General features: G+C 43.1%; 1 protein-coding gene across 1 annotated transcript in view; it reads left to right on the top strand.

Annotated features, from left to right (window-relative positions):
* The window catches only part of NVL (nuclear VCP like), a 65931-nt gene extending 53292 nt beyond the window's left edge, over positions 1–12639 (top strand). The window contains exons 21-23 of the mRNA XM_026658185.2: positions 1216–1304; positions 7895–7965; positions 11515–12639. Of these exons, the coding sequence (XP_026513970.1) occupies positions 1216–1304; positions 7895–7965; positions 11515–11559 (205 nt within the window). The 3' untranslated portion in view covers positions 11560–12639. The remainder of the gene's footprint in view (positions 1–1215; positions 1305–7894; positions 7966–11514) is intronic.
* Positions 12640–22641: the final 10002 nt, after the last annotated feature.

Genomic DNA, 22641 nt, shown 5'->3' on the forward strand with positions numbered 1-22641 from the left:
TGCTAGATCTTAAAAGAAACAATTACAAAAGCATCAAGATAGCTCTCTTGAGGTTCAGCTTAAAGGTTACAAGCAAAACAAAAGCATCTGGGGTTAGCACAGAGAAGTCCAGAAGCCTTACAAAATAAAAGAAATAAACCTAATCATGTCTTTCTAGACATTTCTGATCTACTTACGTATCTGGGTTTCCAAATAAGCAATTTCTAGGTATAATTCTGATGATTTTCATACCTGGCCTTCAGCTTCTCACAGCATAACTGCTGCCCTATTCTCCTCTTCCCCGGAGAACAACAACAGACACAAAGGGAAAGTTTTTTCCCAATTTTAAAAAGTTCTAGCCTTCCCATTGGCTCTTTTGGTCAGGTGCCCACTTCCTTCCTTTACCTGTGGACTTTTTTAACCCTTTACAGGTAAAGCAAGTAGAGAACAGCTATTAGCAGGGGATTTTATAGCTAACTGGCTGGTTTGGTGTCCATAAAAGGGAGCTACCCCCTCCCTTCATTTATCACAGCCCTCAAAAGAGTAAACGAGATAGTAGGAGGAAGGGAAAGAGTAAAAGGAGATGTGGAGGATGAGGAAGCAGACAAAGATGACATAGGACAGTTGCATGGGGACAGGGAATGCCCAGGTGCCAATCCATTGTGAAATGCAACTCTGACTAAAAAAAGCTAGGAACGGCTGCTGTACTTAGTTCTAGTCTACAAAATAAATTCAGAGCAACGGTTAATGTCTGAAATACCTAATCTGGATGCCTTAGGTGGGTCTCAGGAATGCATATTTCAATGAAGAATCAATAAGCCAGCTGTTCCCTCTGGTCTCTGTGTCAGAAGGTTTATTCAGGGTCAAATGCACTGTAGTTTATAATCTTCCAAGTGATATAGGATCCTCTGAGTGAATCTAACTCAACTATTGTTTTTTGTGAAGCATATGTAACCTGTGTACCAAATTCTCTATTTTCTGCATTCCCAACCCCAAGGTGTGTAAATTACTGAGAGAAGTAGATCTTTAAACTCACCCTGATCACCACTTGATTTCAGATGCTTTTTATAACCAGCATTTTTTTTAAACAAATACTTTTTATACTTACCTTTCACCAACGGTTCTACTATCTCTGCATCTTTTGCATTCTCCTGGCTGTATGTATGTCATCACAGATAGAGATGATGGAGAGAAATGTATCCGAAAATGATCCATTCTATTTGTATCTGTCTCTAGGGGGGCAGATCTTTCCGCTCTAGTGCGTGAAGCTTCAGTTTGTGCCTTGAGACAAGAAATGGCCCTACAGAATGGCAAGAGCAAGAAAGGTAAGACAGGCATATAAAGTCTAAATGGAACAGTGGGAAGATGATTAAGTGGTGAAAGTAGTTAAACTAGTTAAAGGTCATAAACGTAATCTGCTTGAACTCTTGGAGGATACTGGGCCAACCAAAACTAGGGGGGAAGGTTTCTGTTGAGAAAATATATAAACGTAATCCTTAGGAGGCATTGCTTTTAAGAGATTGTGGTGAATACAATAGGTGTACTAGTATGGATTTCCTGTAAAGATGTTGAAGTTAGATTTATTAAAAACTGGACTTTTGCTTAAAAAGTTAAGTAGTATTAGAAGTTCAAATTTGGGAATGGAGTTGCAGGCCTAATTTTCAATCTGTCTAAGGTACTTTGTAAAATTGTCTGGTCACTTGCATGCAGGATTATCCATTTTGAGAGAGCAGATGTGGTACTTGCACATGCAAATTGCACACATGTAATTGTGAATACTTGAGCTAGAAATTGTTTGATCTTGGGAGAAGACACAGGGCCGGTGCTACCATTAAGGCAAACTAGGCGGTTGCCTAGGGTGCCAAGATTTGGGGGCACCAAAAAGCGGTGCCCCCAATTTTTTTTTACAGCGTTCCTGGGCTGGGCTGCCGGCGGCGGGCTGGGCTGCCGGCGGCGCGCTGACACGTGCGGCTCAGACTCCCTCTCCCAGCGCAGCGGCTGCTCCACTTCTCCTGCCTCCCAGGCTTGCGGCACCAATCAGCTGTTTGGCGCCGCAAGCCTGGGAGGGGAGGAGAATTAGAGCAGGGGCGGCGTGCTTGGGGAGGAGGCGGAGCAGAGGTGAGCTGGGGTGGGGAGCTGCCACGGGGGGGCGCCTCAGGGCGGGGGGGGGAGCTGCCGCGGGGGGGCGCCTCAGGGTGGAGAGGGTATGGGGAGCTGCCGCAAGGCTGGGGGTAGGGGGGGGCCAAGGTGGAAGTTTCATCTAGGGCGCGAAACTTCCTTGCACCGGCCCTGAGAAGACGAGTGTCCTTTCTGGGCTGAGGAAAATATTTTTGATTACTATGCTTTTCCCAGCGAATGGATATGTGTTTGTGTGGGACACTGTGTTTTAACCTCCCTCTGTGCAAAACCCAATTCAATGACATGCTGTGTGCTCTCAAATAAAATTGACATGAGGAGCAGAAGACCTTTCATCTCTCACTGGTTCTGGCCAAATAAAAGTTTAAATTTTTCAGAATACAAATAATACTAAATAATACAAATACTAAAGGGACACCATCAATTGGAATTCTGGTCTTTTTCAAAAGTGAGTTAAGTTGTTTCAAGTACTGCACCTGCCCATAAGTCCCTCTACCAATTTTTGTGGCTTTAAAATCACATTTTCCTATTTTAAAAAAATGTTTTTCTCTCCCTTCTTGCTGTACAGTCCCACACAAACAGGGAAAACTAATTGGACTGAACAGGGAAACTTAAATTCATTATATATAAAGTGCTGTGAAATGCACAAAGTAAAAATGGAGGTTTTTCCCCTCTAATTTCTTTGTTATAATTACCTTGTATTACTTGTAATAGCAATAGGGTCATAAAAATTGAAATGGAATTCTGACTGTCTTCAAGCCATTTTGGATCCACAGAGCCTTTGGCTTGCTTCCTGCACTATGCAACTCTAGTTGTTTAGTATATCGTCTGGGATTGTGTGAAAGCATTTTTAAGCCTTTTTGGAAGATCTTAGTTCCAAAGACCTAAAATAACCTGTAATTTCTGGAGTTTTTAGGGGCAGGTAGAATACATCTTTGAGGATAACTTCACATTTGGAATGAAAAATTCCCTATGTGGTCACTATGGGTACGTCTACACTACCCGCCGGATCGGCGGGTAGCGATCGATCTATCGGGGATCGATTTATCGTGTGTAGTGTAGACGCAATAAATCGATCCCCGATCGCTCTCCCGTCGACTGCTGAACTCCAGCTCAGCGAGAGGCGGAAGCAAAGTTGACGGGGGAGCGGCGGCTGTTGATCCCGCGCCGCGAGGACGCGAAGTTCGTGATTCTAAGTCGATCTAAGATACGTCAACTTCAGCTACGCTATTCTCGTAGCTGAAGTTGCGTATCTTAGATCCATTTCCCCCTCCCCTCCCCCCCAGTATAGACCAGGCCTATCTGACAACCATACTGTGGTATCAATGGCTATGAATTGTGACATTTTTCTAATCTAATTTCTGTCTAGCCCCACTCACCTTCTGTCATACTAAGTTAATAGAACTGCATGTTAGTATTTCTCTTAAAGATTGTGCTCTAAGGGGATTTTATATTTGAGAATACTGAGGTTTTACACTGTTAACACACTGTTAATTGTATGTTAACATACTATATTGCAGGAAGCACTTCTGTGTTATGAACTTCATAGCGGCTTTTAAAAAATGTATGGCCTGCCAAAGAGTTTTAGTGGATTTTGTGGCCCTGTGCTACCTTAAAGTTGCCCATCCCGGCCTCGGTCTTATATAGAGCTCTTCATCAGTAGATCTCAAAGTACTTTAAAAAGGGAGGTGTAAAGTACTTCCACATACATCCCCTTTGAGCCCCTTGCACAGGAGCCCAATAAAGATCCAGTCTTTGCACCAGGGAGTTTGACTGCTTGAGGCTAGCTCCCATTGCCCTCTTCAGAAGGAAAGCAGAATGGCTCACATACCTTCTGCACTGGTCAGCCAAGCAAGCCTCCCCTGAGAAGGAGTGCATGCTACGTCCTGTAAAAGGGTGTAGCAGTAGCTGTGCTTCCAGATGTATTGGGGCTGCAAAGGTTGTGCACCCATGCTTGAATGCTGAGCCTTAAAGGTGTGGAAGCAGAAATCCAGCCTTTATTTGATTTAATTTCAAGATCTAATTGAAAATGGATTTGTCCTGTCTACCTGTTTTGGGTGGGGGGAAATCTTTTGGGGGGGGGGGGGTGGCTGGAGGGAGATCTGTCCCCAGTGTTCTCTGTCCTTCATTAACCTGTATGCTGTGAAAGAGAATAAGGTAACACTTATGCTTTAGCATTTCTTAAATATTTCTCTTGCTCTTTAAAAAAATAAAAATAAAATAATGACCTGTGTGGCTAGCGATAAGCAATGGAGAAGAAATTTCTTTCTTGTTGGCATATCATCTTGACATTTCTTACTTTATGTCTCCAGTGACACATTAACTTCAACGATAAAATAAATCTACATACATAACTATTCAGTTTAAATGGGTAGGTCTGATTTTGTCTGATTGCATCATGATAATCTCGGTGACAATAAATCAGGTCTCCCTAGCTCAGACACAAACTCTTTTCTCCCCTGCCTTTCACAGTGAAATCTTGGCAAGGACAATAATTCTCCAGTACCTATCAAATCAAGGATGGTATATTTCCCATGGAGTTTACATGCAAGATTAGATAATTGTTTGAATGTGGGCCAGATACCATAGTGATGAGTAGTATAAAAATATAGTAGGGTCTATTGGGACCTTCAACTGCTTAATGATGACTGTGGGAAAACAGATACTTTTTTAAAAAGTTAAAAACGAAATGAAACTGTCCTGGTTTACCTTTTTTGTTCTAACGTTGTAAGGACAATCTCAGATTAGTCATTACTAAACTCCTTAAATCCCTCCCCAAGTGACTTAAGATAAACCCCAAAAGGGCCTCTTATACTGAAATAAGAATGTCTGCATGGGAAGGCTTATACCAGTATAACTATATCCGTTTAAATTCATGCCTTAGCTTATACCATTTTAATTTTCCTTCAATTATAAAAGCATCAGGGCGAAGAAAGTCTTTTACTATGTTTTTGTACAGCACAATTGGGCCACAGTCCTAACTGGTGTCTAGCCAGTAGTGTACTCTCTTACCATTTTTTATTGTTTGCATTAAAGTTTTAGTTTTTTTCTTTTGTCTCGTTTTCCCAGTTTTGGATTTAGGCCTCTCTTTATCTCTGACTGTAGACAAGGGCATGTATCAAACAGTGCAGCTGCCATCTGTTATATGTCTGCTAGATGTAGGTAGTCGTTTTTGCTGGACCTCAGGTTTACTCAAGTGTTTGTCTGATCCAGGAATTGTATGGGAGGCCAGGCTATTATTATAGGTTCAGTGCCTCTTCCATGCTTTACTAGCTAGAGAGAGCATTCAGATCAAACCCGGAGCTCTGTCCGACTATTGAGCATATACAGATAACTGAGCCATTATCTATCTGATGTGTGGCCTACCATCTCCAGGTCACAGGTATGACTCCATTCTGGGTCAATTAGGGACCAGAAGTCATTGCTGTCCAAGTGCTATTTTGGTGGCTTTTCCTAAATGAATCTGATTTTTATTGCCCTTCTTAGCAAGCAAGTGTCCACATTGTGGAGGGACCACCATGACGATTGGCCCCTTTGGGAATCTCTGCATAAAGATCATGAATTAAATAGGCTGTGGAAACAGAAATACTCTCCTCCCTCAGATGCTTTGTCTACATTAGGGGATTTAAAAAATCCCACTATTGCTATAATGCGGTGCAGTTAGTAAGTGGAAAATTTTGTTGTTTGTTTTAATGAATGTAGATGAAGCCCTAGGGGTGATTTCTCCAGTTCAAAGTAAAAATATCAGTTTCTAGTGTTGTAAAACCTTAGTTGACCACTTTTTAAGATACTAATCTGATTATCCGTATTTCTAGCATTTTACTTATTTTTTAAAGCTGTTATAGGTGCCTATCAAATGCTCCTGCTGCTGTCATTAAGATAGTCTTGATTGCAAAGATAGATCCTGAAACCCATTGAAAGGGAATTCTGGCCTATTGAACTGTTGAAAACACTATTCTGTGAGCCAAAGTAACATTTGGGTCACAATAACACAGTAAACTGGAGATGTTTATACTATTCCTTGTTGGACTTGTGGACCTGATGTGGCTTAGAATTCATTCAGCATGAAATGCTCACAGATCTCTTGATAATGCATAGTGTGTTCCCCATCACACTCTGAGTCAGTCACAGGGAGTTTCCAGATGTTTGTCTGTGTGGTATAGAAGAGAGGGTGAGGTGGAGGAATGCTGAGCTAGATTTTATTGTAGCTTCCTGGAAGAGAAATCATTGTTACCTGAGCCCATCTGTCTGGAATCTTGCTCTGGTGATGGCTATAGTTTTAATCAGCATTTTTTACTGACTTACATTAAATAAACCCACAGTGGTTAAATATGATAATGAGAAGTCCTGGATTGACGGGACTAGATGTTCAAGTTCTCTGTTTTTTACACACACACACACACACACTACAGCATGAAAAGTGGTAGTGCAAGCTAGTGAAACTGAAAGTGTCTTAATGAAATACATATAAAGCAATCACCAAAACGTTTTTTAAAAACATATTCTGCTACATTCAGCACGTCTGATGTGAAGCTTACCTATGTGCATGAGAGTTGTTGTTGTTGTACTAAATCTATGTACCAATTTGATCCTGTAGTCGATTAAATCCACATATATTGTAAGCTGTTTTCTAGTGAGAGCTGGACAATGCACATTTCTTTTCCATTCGTTTGGAATGAAATTCAGTTTCCCAATACACCTGTTATCTCAAAGGCTGTGTTCAAGAATCATTAAGGCTAATGATTTATTCATGTAATTACTGGATGGAAGTGCTGGAAAAAGAAACAGTCTGACATGCATACAGATTATGCAAGTTTGGGTAATGGGTGATGACATGGGTAAGCAGTTGCTTGGGTTCTGGAGAGTGCCAAACAATGTCAATATGGTGCTGGGGTGAGCTGAACTGCCTGGGGGTCATGTAGAATACTTGAGATGATGTTGAAAGTTTTTTTTTCTAAATGTAAAAATAAATAAATAAAAACAATGTGTGTATAATATGTAATGTGGTGAGAGCGTAGGACTGAAAATGAGGAGCCCTTACTTCTGAAGCTAGCCCTGTCATTGATTTCCTGTTTAATCTTTAGCAAGTCAGGGTATGGCCACACTATGCTCCTGTGGCATAGACGCTTGCTACAGCAATGGAAGGGTTTTGTCCCTCAGTCCAGTTAATCCATCCCCTCGAAAGGCTGTAGTTCAGTCAAAGAAAGAATTCTTCCAGCAACCTAGTGGTGTGTATACTGGGACTTAGATCAGCTTAACTATGTGTCTCAGGGGTATGAAGTTTTCACACCCAGGAGTCAGGTATCTAGGATGACTTAACAAGTGAGCCCTGGTCTACAGCTAAAACTTATTTGTTTTCGGAAGTGTTGAGCACCTTGAATTCTAGCTGAATTTGATGGGAGCTACAATTACTTTGAAAATCAAGCCCTTAATCTATAGTTGCAAACACTGATACCTAAAACAACCCTGTGAGGTAAATAGGTATTATACCCATTTTGCAGATGATGTAACTGATATACAGAGGGTAAGGGACTTGCTCAAGATCACAGAGTCTGCATTAGACATGATATTGAAATTCAGGAGTTCATCAAGCCTGTGGCTCAGATCTCAGCCAGTTGCACAGAGTAGACAAAGCAGTTAGTGAAATGCAAAGACTTGAGATATTTTCACTAATGGCAGTCTGGGAGTTATTTGGAAAGCAGTGTGTGGGTGTGTGTTTTATATACTGAATTGGGGTAAATCGTAGTCATTAAGTCCATTCTATGGTGTTCTTTTTAAGGAGAAATCAAGATTAGCCGAAAATACTTTGAAGAAGCCTTTAAGAAAGTGAAATCATCTATATCAAAAAAGGTAAGAGAAGCTATAAAATTGTGGGTCGGTGAATATTGTTTAACATCACACAAAGCAAGTTGAGGATAGGAAGTGAAGAATTCTATAGTTACTGGAAACTGGTGGGAAGAACTGAGGACAACATATATTTACTGTGTTTGAATCTGTGTTCAGGACATCGGTGTTAACACTCTAAAAGATCCCATGGCACTTTTCATAAATGGACTCAAGCATCTAGGGCCTCTGTTTTAAGTCTCATCCAGGAAGATTACTGCCCTTCCAGCATCACAATGATGATGGGGGAGTTCAGTGCTGGCTCAGGGAAATGTACCTTAACATAATTTTCTGCAGCATCCTGGATTTTTTCAAAAACGTTTCCGATCCAAGAACTGACTCTAAAGATACTGTTAAGCTTGTGAGATCTGATGAGATCACAGCCCATGATGTTGTGGCTGCATTATGCTTTGCTTCCATCATGCATGAACCTACTGAATGGGGGGACGAAGGGGGGAGAAGCTTAGTACAGCTTAATATATAAAGATAACATCTTTGTCTTGAGATGAGCTGTATTAAGAAAAAGCAATTTCTTTTTTTCTTCTTCCTGATTATCAGCCTTTTCATGCTTTTATAAGTCAACATATAAGTTGATCATATGTTTGGAAGGTCAAATCATGAACCATTCTCTTTTTGATGAATGGCCAGTAAATTTGTTAAGTATTTACTATCATTACTTCTCAACATTAATTTCATGCATGTGACCAGAGGAGAAATCTTTAGAATTTAGACAGTAGCTTTATTGCTTTAGGGCCCTTCTCATGGAAAGGTTCCACGTGTCTGCTGGCTTGGAAAAGTTCCACGTGTCTGCTGGCTTTATGGACTTTAGTCGTGAAGCATTGAAATCACTTTCACTACTGTATGAACATGAGCTAAAAATAAATTAGCCAGTTCTTCTACTTTCTTCAAACTCAAAATGTGCTGGGCGTAAAATGATTAGATAAATATCCTTAATAACCTCATGGTCACTGATATCCCTTTCCTGGTGGATATTATCTCAAAGAAAAAATGTCATTATTTTCAGCTATGAATTTCGGTAGTCAATATATGTATTAACCTGTGGAACTCCTTGATGTAGAATAATATGGAAGTAAATGGCTTGAGTAAGACTTTAAAAGATTGGTACTTGTAAGAATAAGACCAGTAACTGCAGTTACACTGCCTAGGCTAAAGTGACATGTATTATGAATCCTCATGCTTTTGAAGCAGAGGAGTTGCGTGGCAGGCTTGTGCAGGGTAGATTTACACCCCAGCTTGCTACAAACTAAGTGTTAATATAGACAAGCCTTATTTCGTTAGAGCTAGTTAGGAATTTTTTGACTAAGCATTTTTTGTGCTGGAAAATACTGAGTCATCAAAACCAAGACATTTCACAAGAATGTATCAGCTTTGATGAAACTTTCATCCTGGACCTAAGAAACCCTCCCAAAGTTGTTTCTGGTTCCAGAGAGACACCTGCCCCAGAATAGCCACTAGCCTATTGATTAGGGCACTCACCTGGAATGTGGGAGACCCAGGTTCCAAGTCCCTTCTCCAGTTCTCCCTCAGTCTCTCCTGTTGGTGCTGTTTTACTTTGTATAAATAATTAAATATTCATTGAAGCTGGGACTTGGAACCTGGATCTCTCACATCCCAGGTAGGTGCCCTAACCAACTGGTTATTGGCTATTCTGGGGAGAGGGACTGGAATCAATCTGTCACTCTGTTGCACACGCTCATTTTTTGTGAAAAACATTTGAAAGGGTCCTAGGTTTCATCCTAATGCAGAATGGGAACATCTCTGTAAACAGCGTTTAGAGAATGGCAGAACTGACTTTGTGCTTAGCCTCTGGATGCACCTAGCATATCTGTATTGATTTAAAATCATTATTTTAGACTGCAAATAGTACTTTAACAGATTTGACAGGTTATTAACCCTTGTAAACAGTACCTTTTATCCCAGGGTTTTTAAATGTGGGAGCTAAGTTTACTCTTCTCCATTCCCTCTACTTTTTCCTCACTTCCTGCTCCAGCACTCTTTCCTTCCTCAGCTCAGTAAACGAGGCTGCTCTCCTCCTCAGTCCTGCTTAAAGCTGCTTAATTATGGTTTAGACTTCCACCTTTAAATCATACTAGTTGAAAATAAAATATTTTCTATATACACTAAGGGGATAAACTTCAAATAGCTGAATTAGGCTGAAGGTTAGTTCGTAAATTAGAAAACCCTCTTTAACATGGCACGATGGCAGTAGGAGTCCCATTCTTGCAGCAGAAAACTGGGAAATATATTGGAGATGGTAATGCTAATTAAAAAAAAAAAGTTCTGTTTCTAGCTAGGACATGTAGGAATGTTATCTTATAGCTTTGTTCCTTCCTGAAGTTCACTTGGGCTCTTAGCCAACAAATCCTCTGAAAAGACAGTATCGGTGTGAATGCTCCTTTTCCTTTTAGTGTGGGGGATGGGTCAGCACAAGAGATTCCGGCAAGAAGAAATTTTGTGCTGTGCTTTCTGCTGCTTTTATCTAAACACTCTCTATGCTGCAGAAGCTCTGAGAAGTGCTCTCCAAGGGCAAGAATTCAAGTGGTTGGAGATGTACATATTTGACCAAGCAATATGTAGGACAATTGCCTACTTGCTACACTGATAAAGTCTGGAATGGGATTATTTTGGCTAGTTGCTGTGCAACCACAGATAATGTGAAGTGAAGCTGTAGTAGAGTTACATAATTCAATAAAACAACTGCTGAATTGTTCACAGTTTAGGGCACCTGATCTCTGGTGGCTGAGGGTGTTTTGGAGTGCAAAGTGCATTTTGAACCTTCATTCCTCACCCCATTCCAGCTGCTGCTCCCACTCAGCCAGATAAGTCTGATCTGGCAAATAATATAGACATTAGCTGCATCACCCCCATCCTGCAGCATCTTGTGGAAGAACACCAGGAATAAGAGCCGTCTATGTGAGAAAAATAACAGTTTAGCTTAATTAAGCTGTAATTTAAATCAGATTTCATTAAACCAGGGCAAAAGCCAGTGTGCATGGTCTCTGTCATTTCAGTTTAGGATTGGTTTATTTTGGTTTAGGATTGGGAATAGGCATAAACTAAACCAAAATAAATTGCTCTTAAAGCAAAATAAGACACTATCTGCACAGGGCTTTGCACCAGTTTAACTAAACTGGTTCAAAAGTCACACCTTAAATTTAAACCAGTGCAGTTCTGTGCATAGACATGGTCTCAGACAAGCATGGCAGTGTCTTATACTTTTTATAGAAGAACTCTGCCAACACAGAGTCTTCTGTTAATAATTACAGATTGTTGGTGACTTGTCTTAAGCAAATCCCATAAAAGAGGTACTCTTTAGCCTCCAATTGGTTTTTCTTTTGTAAACATTTTAGCCAAATATTAGCCACCAGGCACAGAGATCATTTCTGTTTAGTTTTCCTAGTGGAAAATGTGGGTAAAGTCACCTTTAAATATAGCATGCATTCTTGCTGTGCTGAAGTATCTTTTCTTTTTCCCCACCTAACTTGGCATCGTTAGGATCAAGCAATGTATGATGAGCTGCGTCAGTCGCTGAGCAGATGATAGAGTTGGCCAACTCCTGAAAGAGACCATCATTCTGCTTTGTTGAAGAGGCTCATAATGGTAGCGTCTGATCTCCTCAAACCCAGCTGGAACAGAAGTTGACCATGGTTTCATTTGACTTTTTACTAAGTGCTGCATCTGAAGATATCTGCCATGTTTTAATTACCACTCTGACAATGGTTAAGTTGGGATTGTTAAACAGAGTAAAATGTAAGATGGAGACTTTCTAGTTCTGCTTATCACCAACCCTCTGATTTTAAAACTACACTTTTTAGGCATAGAGGAACAATTTCTAAAATTCAGTGCTCTGTTCACTCATGAACTATTTAACAAGCAGAGAAGCTATAATGAGCATCCCTTCAAAACCTTAGACTTTTCAAACAATTCATTTTCGATTGTACATGAAAAGTGCATCTTCTCAGAAGATGAGCTCTATTATTCAGAGCAGTCCATTCTGTGAGGAGAGACCGAGGTAAGTGGGCTGAGAAGATGTTGAGCCACATGCTATTGCATCATTTTTAACCCCACCCTTCCCAAATTTGAGGCTAATCTGTTTTGATGGGTGTGTGCCATCATAACTGAGAACCCTTGAGAACCTCCCTTTCATCTTATTAAAAGGAACTCCTCAGACTGAAAGATGGTTAATTTTAAAGGTTCATGCAAAGGGTTAAGAAATGGAAGTTTGCAGCCCCCTGCTATAGTGTGTGTGGGGAGGTCTCCACCTTAAAAGAGCAATAATTTTACTCTCTCAAATGCTCTTACAAGCTGGGTTCATGTACCTCTGAACAAGGAGAGGAGGAATTGTGACATCAGAAATAGAGGCAAAAAGTGGAAGATGCTATGCCTTATTGTTACCATCTCTGTTCATGATTTTGAATCACTCTTAATTTAGCATATTCTGACAAATCCTCTGAAGTAGAATTTTCTCATTGCTATAACATGGGCCAAGCAAGATGTCTCAGCTGAAATTATCTCAATAGTTTTCTCAAAAATGTGTGTCGTTTAAAGAACTTTGCTATATGTGTTTACTGTATGTTTCTAAGAGGATCTTAGCTTATTAAAGCCAACTTTTTAAAAAGCCAACTTGTCAAACTGCTCTTTGGTCTGTTCACGTTCCTTAGCTTGCACATTATATCAGCATAGTCAGTTTCATTTTTCCTTATAATCACGTTGGGTTCTTGGTGCTGCAATGTTTGGTTTTTAAACACTCCAGGGAGATAAGAGCTGTGTTTTATAAGCCTTTCTTTTCCAGGCTGAGCTAAGCTATTTGCTGTGCTCCTGCAGTGAAGCTGTACTCCAGAAAGCTGACTGCTTTCTGTGGAAACAGAGACTCATAACTTCCCTTCCTGTAGGATCAAGTTGAAACAAGTATAAGAGGGAGTATTAATTTGAGTAGCTAATATGGGAAGGCTTGTCTACACAGAGAAACTCAGGAAAGTTAAGATGAATTAACTAAAGATGCGAAGCTAATACAGATATGGGCTTGTCTACACAGCACATTGCTGTGCAGCAAGCCAGGATGTTGAGTGCCAGGGCCATACTCCAGGACAGGGGTGGCCAACCTGAGCCTGAGAAGGAACTGTTTTTATTAAACATCTCATAAGCCTTTCCCCTGCACAACTGATAGCACATTATGGGTGCTCTGTTTCCCCAACCACCTCAGCAAGAGTAGAAGGAGAGGGGGGTAGCTATAAGGAAACAATGACTGAATTTGGCAGATGTGCTCCTTTCTGATTGAAAGTCAGAATGCCCGTTAGCTCCAAGTTGTCTGCACAGGAAGCAGTATTCGCTCTGTCAGTGTAACCTTGCAGGAAACAGGAGCAAAACAGGCAGCTCTGAAACATCTGGTTACAGTATTATGGGAAAGAGTTGACTGCTTGAGACCAGCAGTTGCTGAGTACTGCTTGCAAAGAAAGTGCATGCCAGTGTTGGCTGTGAAGGTATTAATGACACTACCCACTTTACTTTTTGGCTATAAAAAGAGAGAATGCTAAACAACTCTGGCAGTGACTTTACCTTCATTCATTTCTGTAATAAGCAATGAATGTATCCTACTGTATAAATGAATTAAAAGTAGCCAAACCATTTTTTTTAAATTGTCCCTCTGTCACTCCCAAATTCCTATTTATTGCTGGAGCTAAGGCTCAAAGATGAAAATGCAAATGGCACCCTATCATTGAGTTGAATTTATTATTCTAAACTTAGTGTTTATAGTCCTCCTTTCAAAGGCTTACTGCATACGGCTATTTTATCCTACACATTGGGAACTAATCTTCACAATTAAGAACGAACATGCATTCAACTAGTAATACCATTTTTGTGGCATAAGTGAATCACCAGGTGTTTATACCTACTCTAAATTGTCTCTTCCTAAATGTGAACTAACCCACCAGACTAGGTTTCTTTATAGGTGTGAAATTGTAATTTTAAATATTCTGACTTGAAAAGTAATGACTCTCTACCTGTTGAGTTTAATCAATGATAGTTATGTATCTGGAGCTACATGTTGCTGTATCCCTCTCTTGTGAAATCTACACTGACACACTCTTTCTACCTGGGCTGTGGCCAACGTAAGTGGCAAATCACAACATGCATTGATCTCAGGGCTAGGAAAGTTAGTTATATAAGCTAGATCAGTCACTCAAATCCCATGTGCTTGGCAGGGGTAAAAGAAATCATGCACACTCCCTCCTGGATCTAGAGTAACTTTTAATTTTACTAGGGCTTGAAATGTTTACATGGCATCCGGTACCATGAAGTCCAGATCTTCTAGCTAAAGCAAAAATTAGCTAAGCTCATATGTCCTTCCCTCTTTTTGCTATTTAAAATACTCAAATGAACAGCTCTGTCTTTTCAACTTGAAATAACTTTTGTAATATTTTCTTCTTGGGTGTGGTGCACTGCGAAGGCAAAACCTACTGCCAAATTTGAATCTAATTCATATTAGACTTTAGAGCAATGGTCACCAACTGGTCAATCGCAATCAACTGGTTGAGCCTAGAGGATCTCCCAGTCAATCACTATCTCTGCAGCGCAGTGTGGCTGCTGCTAAGGCAGACTCCCTACCCTGGCCCCACGCCACTCCTGGAAGCAGCCGGCGTGGCCCCGGGGGTGGGGGGTCAGGGGTCTCCCTCTGCGCACTCCTCCTGCCTTCAAGCACCACTCCCTCAGCTCCCATTGGCCGGGAGAGCTGTGGGGGCGGTGCTTGCAGAGAGGGACAGTATGCGGAGCCGCGGGCCCCCCCCCCGCTCCTCCCCCAGGGGCCGCAGGGATGCATTGGCCCCTTCCGGGAGCAGTGTGGGGCCCGGGGTAGGCAGAGGCCTGCCTTAGCCTCGCTGTGCCTGCCGCTGACCAGGAGCCAATGGAGGTAAGTGCTGCCCGGTGGGAGGCCTCACCCTAACCCCCAGCCCTGAGCCCCCTCCCGGAGCCAGCACCCCATGCCCCTTTCTGCACCCCATACCCCCTCCTGTACCCCAACCCCCTGCCCCAGCCCTGACCCCCCTCCGGCACCCCAACACTCTGCCCCAGCCTGGAGCCCTCTCCTGCACCCAAACTCCCTCCCAGAGCCTGCACCCTGCACCCCCTTTTGCACCCCAACACTGCCCCAGTCCTAACCCCCCTCCCAGAGCCAGCACCCTGTACTGGTTGTTTTTGCTCTGCAGTTGCCAAAATACAACACAACTGTTTTTGTCAGTACATTCAGAAACTGACAGTAGATACCTGGGGGTTGGCAAATGCCTGTTAAATATCTTCATTACCCCTTGAATGGCTCTTTAACAGTTTGTGTTTCAGAGTAGCAGCTGTGTTAGTCTGTATCCGCAAAAAGAACAGGAGTACTTGTTTCACTATGTTAGATGTCCAATCGCCACCAACCTTCTTGGTGAAAACTGAGACTAACAAATTTATTAGAGCATAAGCTTTCGTGGGCTACAGCCCACTTCTTCGGATGCATATAGAGTGGAACATGCTAATAGGTCTGGCAGGCTGGAGACTTTTTCTCTTTTAACTACTCTATCCCCTTACCAGGAAGACTCAGAGCCTGCAGGAAGGGTCAGAACAGGGATAGGAAAACCAGTTGGGTGGACATTAAGACCCAATGGTGCCCCGAATTTTCAGGTGTCCTACTCAGCTGCCTATGCCTGAGGACGGCCCTGGGTGCCCACAACCACTTGCTGCCCTAGGCGGCTGCCTAGTTCGCCTAGTGGTTGCACCGGCCCTGTGAGAAGATCATGTGAGACAGTATCAAAAGCTTACTAAAGTCAAGATATACCACATCTACCATTTCCCCCCTATCCACAAGGCTTGTTACCCTGTCAAAGAAGGCTATCAGGGTGGTTTGACACGATTTGTTCTTGACAAATCCATGCTGACTCTTATTTATCACCTTATTATCTTCTAGAATCTAGATATTTGCAAATTGATTGCTTAATTATTTGCTCCATTATCTTTCCGGGTACAGAAGTTAAGCTGACTGGTCTGTAATTTCCCAGGTTGTACTTATTTCCCTTTTTATAGATGGATACTATATTTGCCCTTTTTCAGTCTTCTGGAATGTCTCCCATCTTCCATTACTTTTCAAAGATAATTGCTAATGGCTCAGATTCCTCAGTCAGCTCCTTGAGTATTCTAGGATGCATTTCATCAGGTCCTGGTGATTTGAAGACATCTAACCTGTCTAAGTAATTTTTGACTTGTTCTTTTCCTATTTTAGCCTCTGATCCTACCTCATTTTCACTGGCATTCACTATGTTAGATGTCCAATCGCCACCAACCTTCTTGGTGAAAACTGAAACAAAGAAGTCAGTAAGCACCTCTGCCATTTCCACATTTTCTGTTATTGTCTTTCCCCCCTCATTGTATAATGTACCTACTCTGTCCTTGGTCTTCCTCTTGCTTCTAATGTATTTGTAGAATGTTTTCTTGTTTCCTTTTATGTCCCTAGCTAGTTTGATCTCGTTTTGTGCCTTCACTTTTCTAATTTTGTCCCTACTTACTTGTGTTATTTGTTTATATTCATCCTTTGTAATTTGACCAAGTTTCCACTTTTTGTAGGACACTTTTCTAAGTTTTAGATCATTGAAGATCTCTTGGTTTAGCCAGGGTGGTCTCTTGCCATACTTCCTATCTTTCCTACAGAGTGGAATAATTTGCTCTTGTGCCCTGAAGTTTATCAAAGAACCAATACTTGCTGGGCCATTTTTAGAGGACTGCTTGAAGCCAGAAAGGTCTTGTTTGCCCAGGTCTGAGTAAGGTCTCACTGATTTATCGTAAAGAAAAAGTTTTAAGAGCTTTCCTCAGTAAGATTTGTTTAGAAAACAAACAATATTGCTCAGTGACATGCCTTTTTGCCAACACACAACAAACATTTTGAATACCCATTACTGAGGGGGTTAAACTACCTTAATATGAAGAACAATTGTTAAATCTGGGTGATTTTTGGTCACCTAAAAAGCTGAACACCTGCTAAACAAATAACTGGAAAAGAGTTCACCTGAACTGAAACTAACTAAGAGGGTAACATATATAGTTAAAAGACCTCAGGTTCTGAACACAGGGCTACTTCTCTTTGTTCCATTTCTTAGCCATGGGTGGGGAAAAACAGAACTGAGAGTTGGTTGTCTTTGCTCTCCCTTTATGCCCTCAGTAGGAGGTGAACAAGGGCACTTAAGGCAAAGGTGTGGTCCCACTGGATAGTGCTGGCCAAAAGATTCTGATCTTGAGTGCATGAGGTATATGCGCACACAGAGTTGAAGACATGTAGACAAGCACTTGGAGAAAGGAAAAAAAAGTAGTGGATGTAAGGCAGTATTTTGCATTTGCAGAGGGCCCCATCTTGCCAGGGCGCTTTACAAATCATATCACTGCTAAAACAAAGGTAATTGGGGGCTGGAAGCTGACAGCCAAACACCAGACAGTTTCTACATAAAAGTAGGGCATCTGGGTTGAGGGCAACAGCCAAAGTGCTCTGACATTTTAAAACTCTATGCAGAGAAAGACAAGTCCTCAAATGTTTTGGCCTTACATGTACATAGGAACCTACACGAGGCTAGTCAGTGCACGTGGGCTAACTCCCCTCAGTATCTTCTTCTCTACTGCAGAATCATTGACAAGAACTCTGACGTAGCGGGGAAGTGGGAGGTTGTGGAGAACCCATAGGGGAGACACATCTTGAAGAACAATCGTTACTGCACAAGGGGAGTAACTTCTTTGAGTAGTGCCCCTATGGGTGCTCCACTGTAGGTGAATCCCAAGCAGTACCCTTTCTGGAGGGCCGGGACTTTTGAGTCAGGTCAGTTACAGATGACCGCACCAGGGAGCTGAAGGTGGCATCGGAGGCAGAGTCCGTAGTGATCGCATCGTGTTTTGCGAAAGTGTGGACTGATGCCCAGCTTGCCACTCTAGAGCTCTGCGCTAGGGATATTCTTAAAGAAGGCGACTGATGAGATTGACCTTGTGGAGTGCGTATGAATAGCATGTGGAGGGGTCACACTGCGAACTTGGCAGCAATGTTTGATACAGTTTGAGACCCACTTGGAAAGTCTTTGGGCTGATATTGCTGAGCCCTTGGATCTTTACACCATGGAGAGGAAAAGCCATGGGGACTTCCTGAATGCCTTTGTCCTGTCCAGGTAGAAGGCTAGGGCTCTCCTGACATCTTGGGTATGTAGTATAGCATCCCTATTGTCTTGGTGAGGCTGGGGGTAAAATATTGGAAGGTGAATCATAATACAATATATGGAGATATACCTATCTCATAGAACTGGAAGGGACCCTGAAAGATCATCGAGTCCAGCCCCTGCCTTCAGTAGCAGGACCAAGTACTGATTTTGCCCTAGATCCCTGGGTGTCCCCCTCAAGGATTGAACTCACAACCCTGGGTTGAGCAGGCCAATGCTCAAACCACTGAGCTACCCCCTCCCCCCACAACTTGACTAATATGAAACTGAGAGGTTATCTAAGGGCACGTGTCATAACTATAAAGGGAAGGGTAACAGCTCTCCTGTGTACAGTACTATAAAATCCCTCCTGGCCAGAGACTCCAAAATCTTTTTACCCGTAAAGGGTTAAGAAGCTCGGGTAACCTGGCTGACACCTGACCCAAAGGACCAATAAGGGGACAAGATACTTTCAAATCTTGGGAGGGGGAAAGGCTTTTGTTTGTGCTCTTTGTTTAAGGGGTTGTTCGCTCTTGGGACTGAGAGGGACCAGACATCAATCCAGGTTCTCCCCATCTTTCTAAACAAGTCTCTCATATTTCAAACTTGTAAGTAAAAAGCCAGGCAAGGCGTCTTAGTTTTACTTTGTTTTCTCAACTTGTAAATGTACCTTTTACTAGAGTGTTTATCTTTGTTTGCTATACTTTGAACCTGGGCTAGAGGGGGGGTCCTCTGAGCTCTTTAAGTTTGATTACCCTGTAAAGTTATTTTCCATACTGATTTTACAGAGATGATTTTTACCTTTTTCTTTAATTAAAAGCCTTCTTTTTTAAGAACCGGATTGATTTTTCCTTGTTTTTAGATCCAAGGGAGTTGGATCTGTATTCACCAGGAGTTGGTGAAAGGAAGGAGGGGGGAAGGGTCAATTTCTCCTTGTTTTAAGATCCAAGGGGTTTGGATCTGTATTCACCAGGGAATTGGTGAAAGGTTTCTCAAAGCTTCCCAGGGAAGGGAATGGTGGCAGCGGACCAGAACTAAGCTGGTAGTTAAGCTTAGAAGTCCTCATGCAGGCCCCCACACTTGTACTCTAAAGTTCAAAGTGGGGATACAGCCTTGACATGGTGGCAGAGCGGTGGAGATCATTTTAAACCCAAAAGCCAGTAAGATTTTTTTTTCCTTCTAGCTGCTTGGAAAGCAGAGCTGAAGGTAGATGCATATCTTATCTCTCCTTGCCTGAAGGCAGAGGTGTTAAGTTTTTTTAACAAGAGCCTTTGTTAAGAGAAGGGTTCAATTAATGAGCAAACTTTGACTGGTAAAAGGAATTTACAAGCTGAATTGTTTTTTTTTTCTTTTTACATCCTCGGGAGTAGCTAGTTAGAAAGTCTCAGTTAACTCAGCAGCAGCCAGAGCTGAGTACATCCCAGTTTCAGTCAACTGCAGAGGGGTGTGACCCAGCACAAGGAAACAGAAAAATGACTACCAAAGAAGAAAAAGCCAAAGAGGAGGCCCACAAGAGAGCTATGGAGCTGAAAGAAAAAGAGATAGAGCTGAGAGACAGAGAAGAGAAAGCCAAAGAGGGGGCCCACAAGAGAGAGATGGAGCTGGAAAAAGCCAAAGAGGAGGCGAGAGAAAAAGAAAGGAAGCATGAACTGGAAGTAGCAAGGGCTAGGCAGGATGCACCAGCCCATCCTAGTAACTCCTTTCCAGGTACCACTTCCCATCCCAGAAAATTCCCCACCTACAAGGCAGGCGATGATACTGAGGCCTTCTTAGAAAATTTTGAAAGGGCCTGCCTTGGATACCGCATCACTCCAGACCAGTACATGGTAGAGCTGAGGCCGCAGCTCAGTGGACCCTTAGCAGAGGTGGCGGCTGAAATGCCTAAGGAACACATGAACAGTTATGAACTTTTTAAAAACAAGGCCAGAATCAGAATGGGGCTAACACCTGAGCATGCCCGTCGGCGGTTCAGAGCCCTAAGGTGGAAACCCGATGTGTCATTTACCCGACATGCCTACCACATTGGGAAAAATTGGGATGCCTGGATATCAGGAGCAAATGTTAAATCTACGGAAGAGTTGCCCTTCCTAATGCAAATGGAGCAGTTTTTAGAGAGTGTTCCTGAGGAAATAGAAAGGTACATCCTAGATGGGAAGCCCAAAACTGTAACTGAGGTGGGGGAGATTGGAGCCAAATGGGTGGAGGTGACAGAAAAGAAAAAAGCTAGTAGCAGTTGGAGCGAATATCAGAAGGGGCAAGCCGAAACAAAACCTTATCACCGGGGACAACCCAAGGCCCCACCCACATCCCAAGGGAAACCCCAGACGCCTTCTCACCCCACCACACCAGTTTCCATCAACCAACATCGCCCCGGTGATACCTTAGCAGGGCGATGTTTTAAATTTAATGAACTGGGGCATATAAAGGCTCACTGCCCCAAGAACCCCAACCGATTACAGTTCATTACACCCCAATCACACCAAAGATCCCCAGACCCAGATGCCTCTCTCATACCCTCGGAGCGAAGGGAAACCTTGAGAGTGGGCGGAAAGAAGGTTATCGCTTGAAGGGACACTGGGGCACAAGTGTCAACTATCCACCAATCCCTAGTGGACCCCAAACTCATCAACCCGGAGGCTTCAGTGACCATTCAACCCTTCGTGTCACAGTCTGTAACCTTGCCTACAGCCAAGTTGCATGTCCAGTACAAGGGCTGGTCAGGAATGTGGACTTTTGCAGTCTATGACAATTATCCCATTCCCATGCTACTGGGGGAAGACTTGGCCAACCATGTAAAGCTAGCCAAGAGGGTGGGAATAGTCACCCGCAGCCAGGCTAAGCAAGCTTTCACCCCCATCCCTGTTCCTGAGCTGTCCACCAGGGCCCCGTCTGTGTTACCGGAGACCCAAACAAAGGTGGTGGAACCGGATCCCATGCCAACGACTGCAACAGCCGTAGTGGATCCAATCCCAGAGACCCAGCCAAAACCAGGCCCAGAACCGGAACTGGCAACGCAACCAGCACCAGAACCATTGCCAGCACTGAGTCCAGCGCTTGCAAACCCATCTATAACTCCAACGCCAGAGGGCACCAGCGAGCCTGAACTAGCGGAAGCAGCAGATAACCCTACCCAAGAGGCTCAGCCAGAGACTGAGATACCACATAGTGCACCAGCGTTCAGCGGTTCACAGTCAATGGAAACAGCCCCAGCACCTGCATCGCTTCCAGAGGGGCCAAGCCCCAGTCCACAGTCCAAGGAGGAACTGATGTCTCCAGCATCAAGGGAACAGTTCCAGGACAAGCAGGAAGCAGATGACAGCCTTCAGAAAGCTTGGGCGGCAGCACGGAGCACCCCACCGCCTCTCAGCTCTTCTAACCGATCCCGGTTTGTTGTAGAACAAGGACTTTTATACAAGGAGACTCTTTCTGGTGGGCACCAGGAAGACTGGCATCCTCAAAGACAGTTGGTAGTTCCCACTAAGTATCGGGTAAAGCTCTTGAGCTTAGCCCATGATCATCCCAGTGGCCATTCTGGGGTGAACAGAACCAAAGACCAGGTTAAAGCCCCTCTCCAGCCACTACCTATAATTGAGGTCCCATTTCAGCGAGTAGCTGTGGATATTCTGGGTCCTTTCCCAAAGAAGACACCCAGAGGAAAGCAGTACGTACTGACTTTCATGGATTTTGCTACCCGATGGCCGGAAGCTGTACCCTTAAGCAACACCAGGGCTAAAAGTGTGTGCCAGGCATTAGCAGACATTTTTGCCAGGGTAGGTTGGCCCTCCGACATCCTTACAGATTCGGGAACTAATTTCCTGGCAGGGACCATGAAAAACCTGTGGGAAGCTCATGGGGTGAATCACTTGGTTGCCACCCCTCATCACCATCAAACCAATGGTCTGGTGGAGAGGTTTAATGGAACTTTGGGGGCCATGATACGTAAATTCGTAAATGAACACTCCAATGATTGGGACCTAGTGTTGCAGCAGTTGCTTTTTGCCTACAGGGCTGTACCACATCCCAGTTTAGGGTTTTCACCATTTGAACTTGTGTATGGCCGTGAGGTTAAGGGGCCATTACAGTTGGTGAAGCAGCAATGGGAGGGGTTTATGCCTTCTCCAGGAACTAACATTCTAGACTTTGTAAGCAACCTACAAAGCACCCTCCGACACTCTTTAGCCCTTGCTAAAGAAAACCTAAAGGATGCTCAGGAAGAGCAAAAGGCCTGGTATGATAAACATTCCAGAGAACGGACCTTCAAAGTAGGAGACCAAGTCATGGTCTTAAAGGCGCTCCAGGCCCATAAAATGGAAGCGTCATGGGAAGGACCATTCACGGTCCAGGAGCGCCTAGGAGCTGTTAACTATCTCATAGCCTCCCCCACCTCCAACATAAAGCCTAAGGTATACCATGTTAATTCTCTTAA

The sequence above is a fragment of the Terrapene carolina genome, unplaced genomic scaffold, assembly GCF_002925995.2.
Source record: "Terrapene carolina triunguis isolate 2854851 unplaced genomic scaffold, T_m_triunguis-2.0 Scaffold406, whole genome shotgun sequence".
Classification (NCBI taxonomy): Eukaryota; Metazoa; Chordata; order Testudines; family Emydidae; genus Terrapene; species Terrapene triunguis.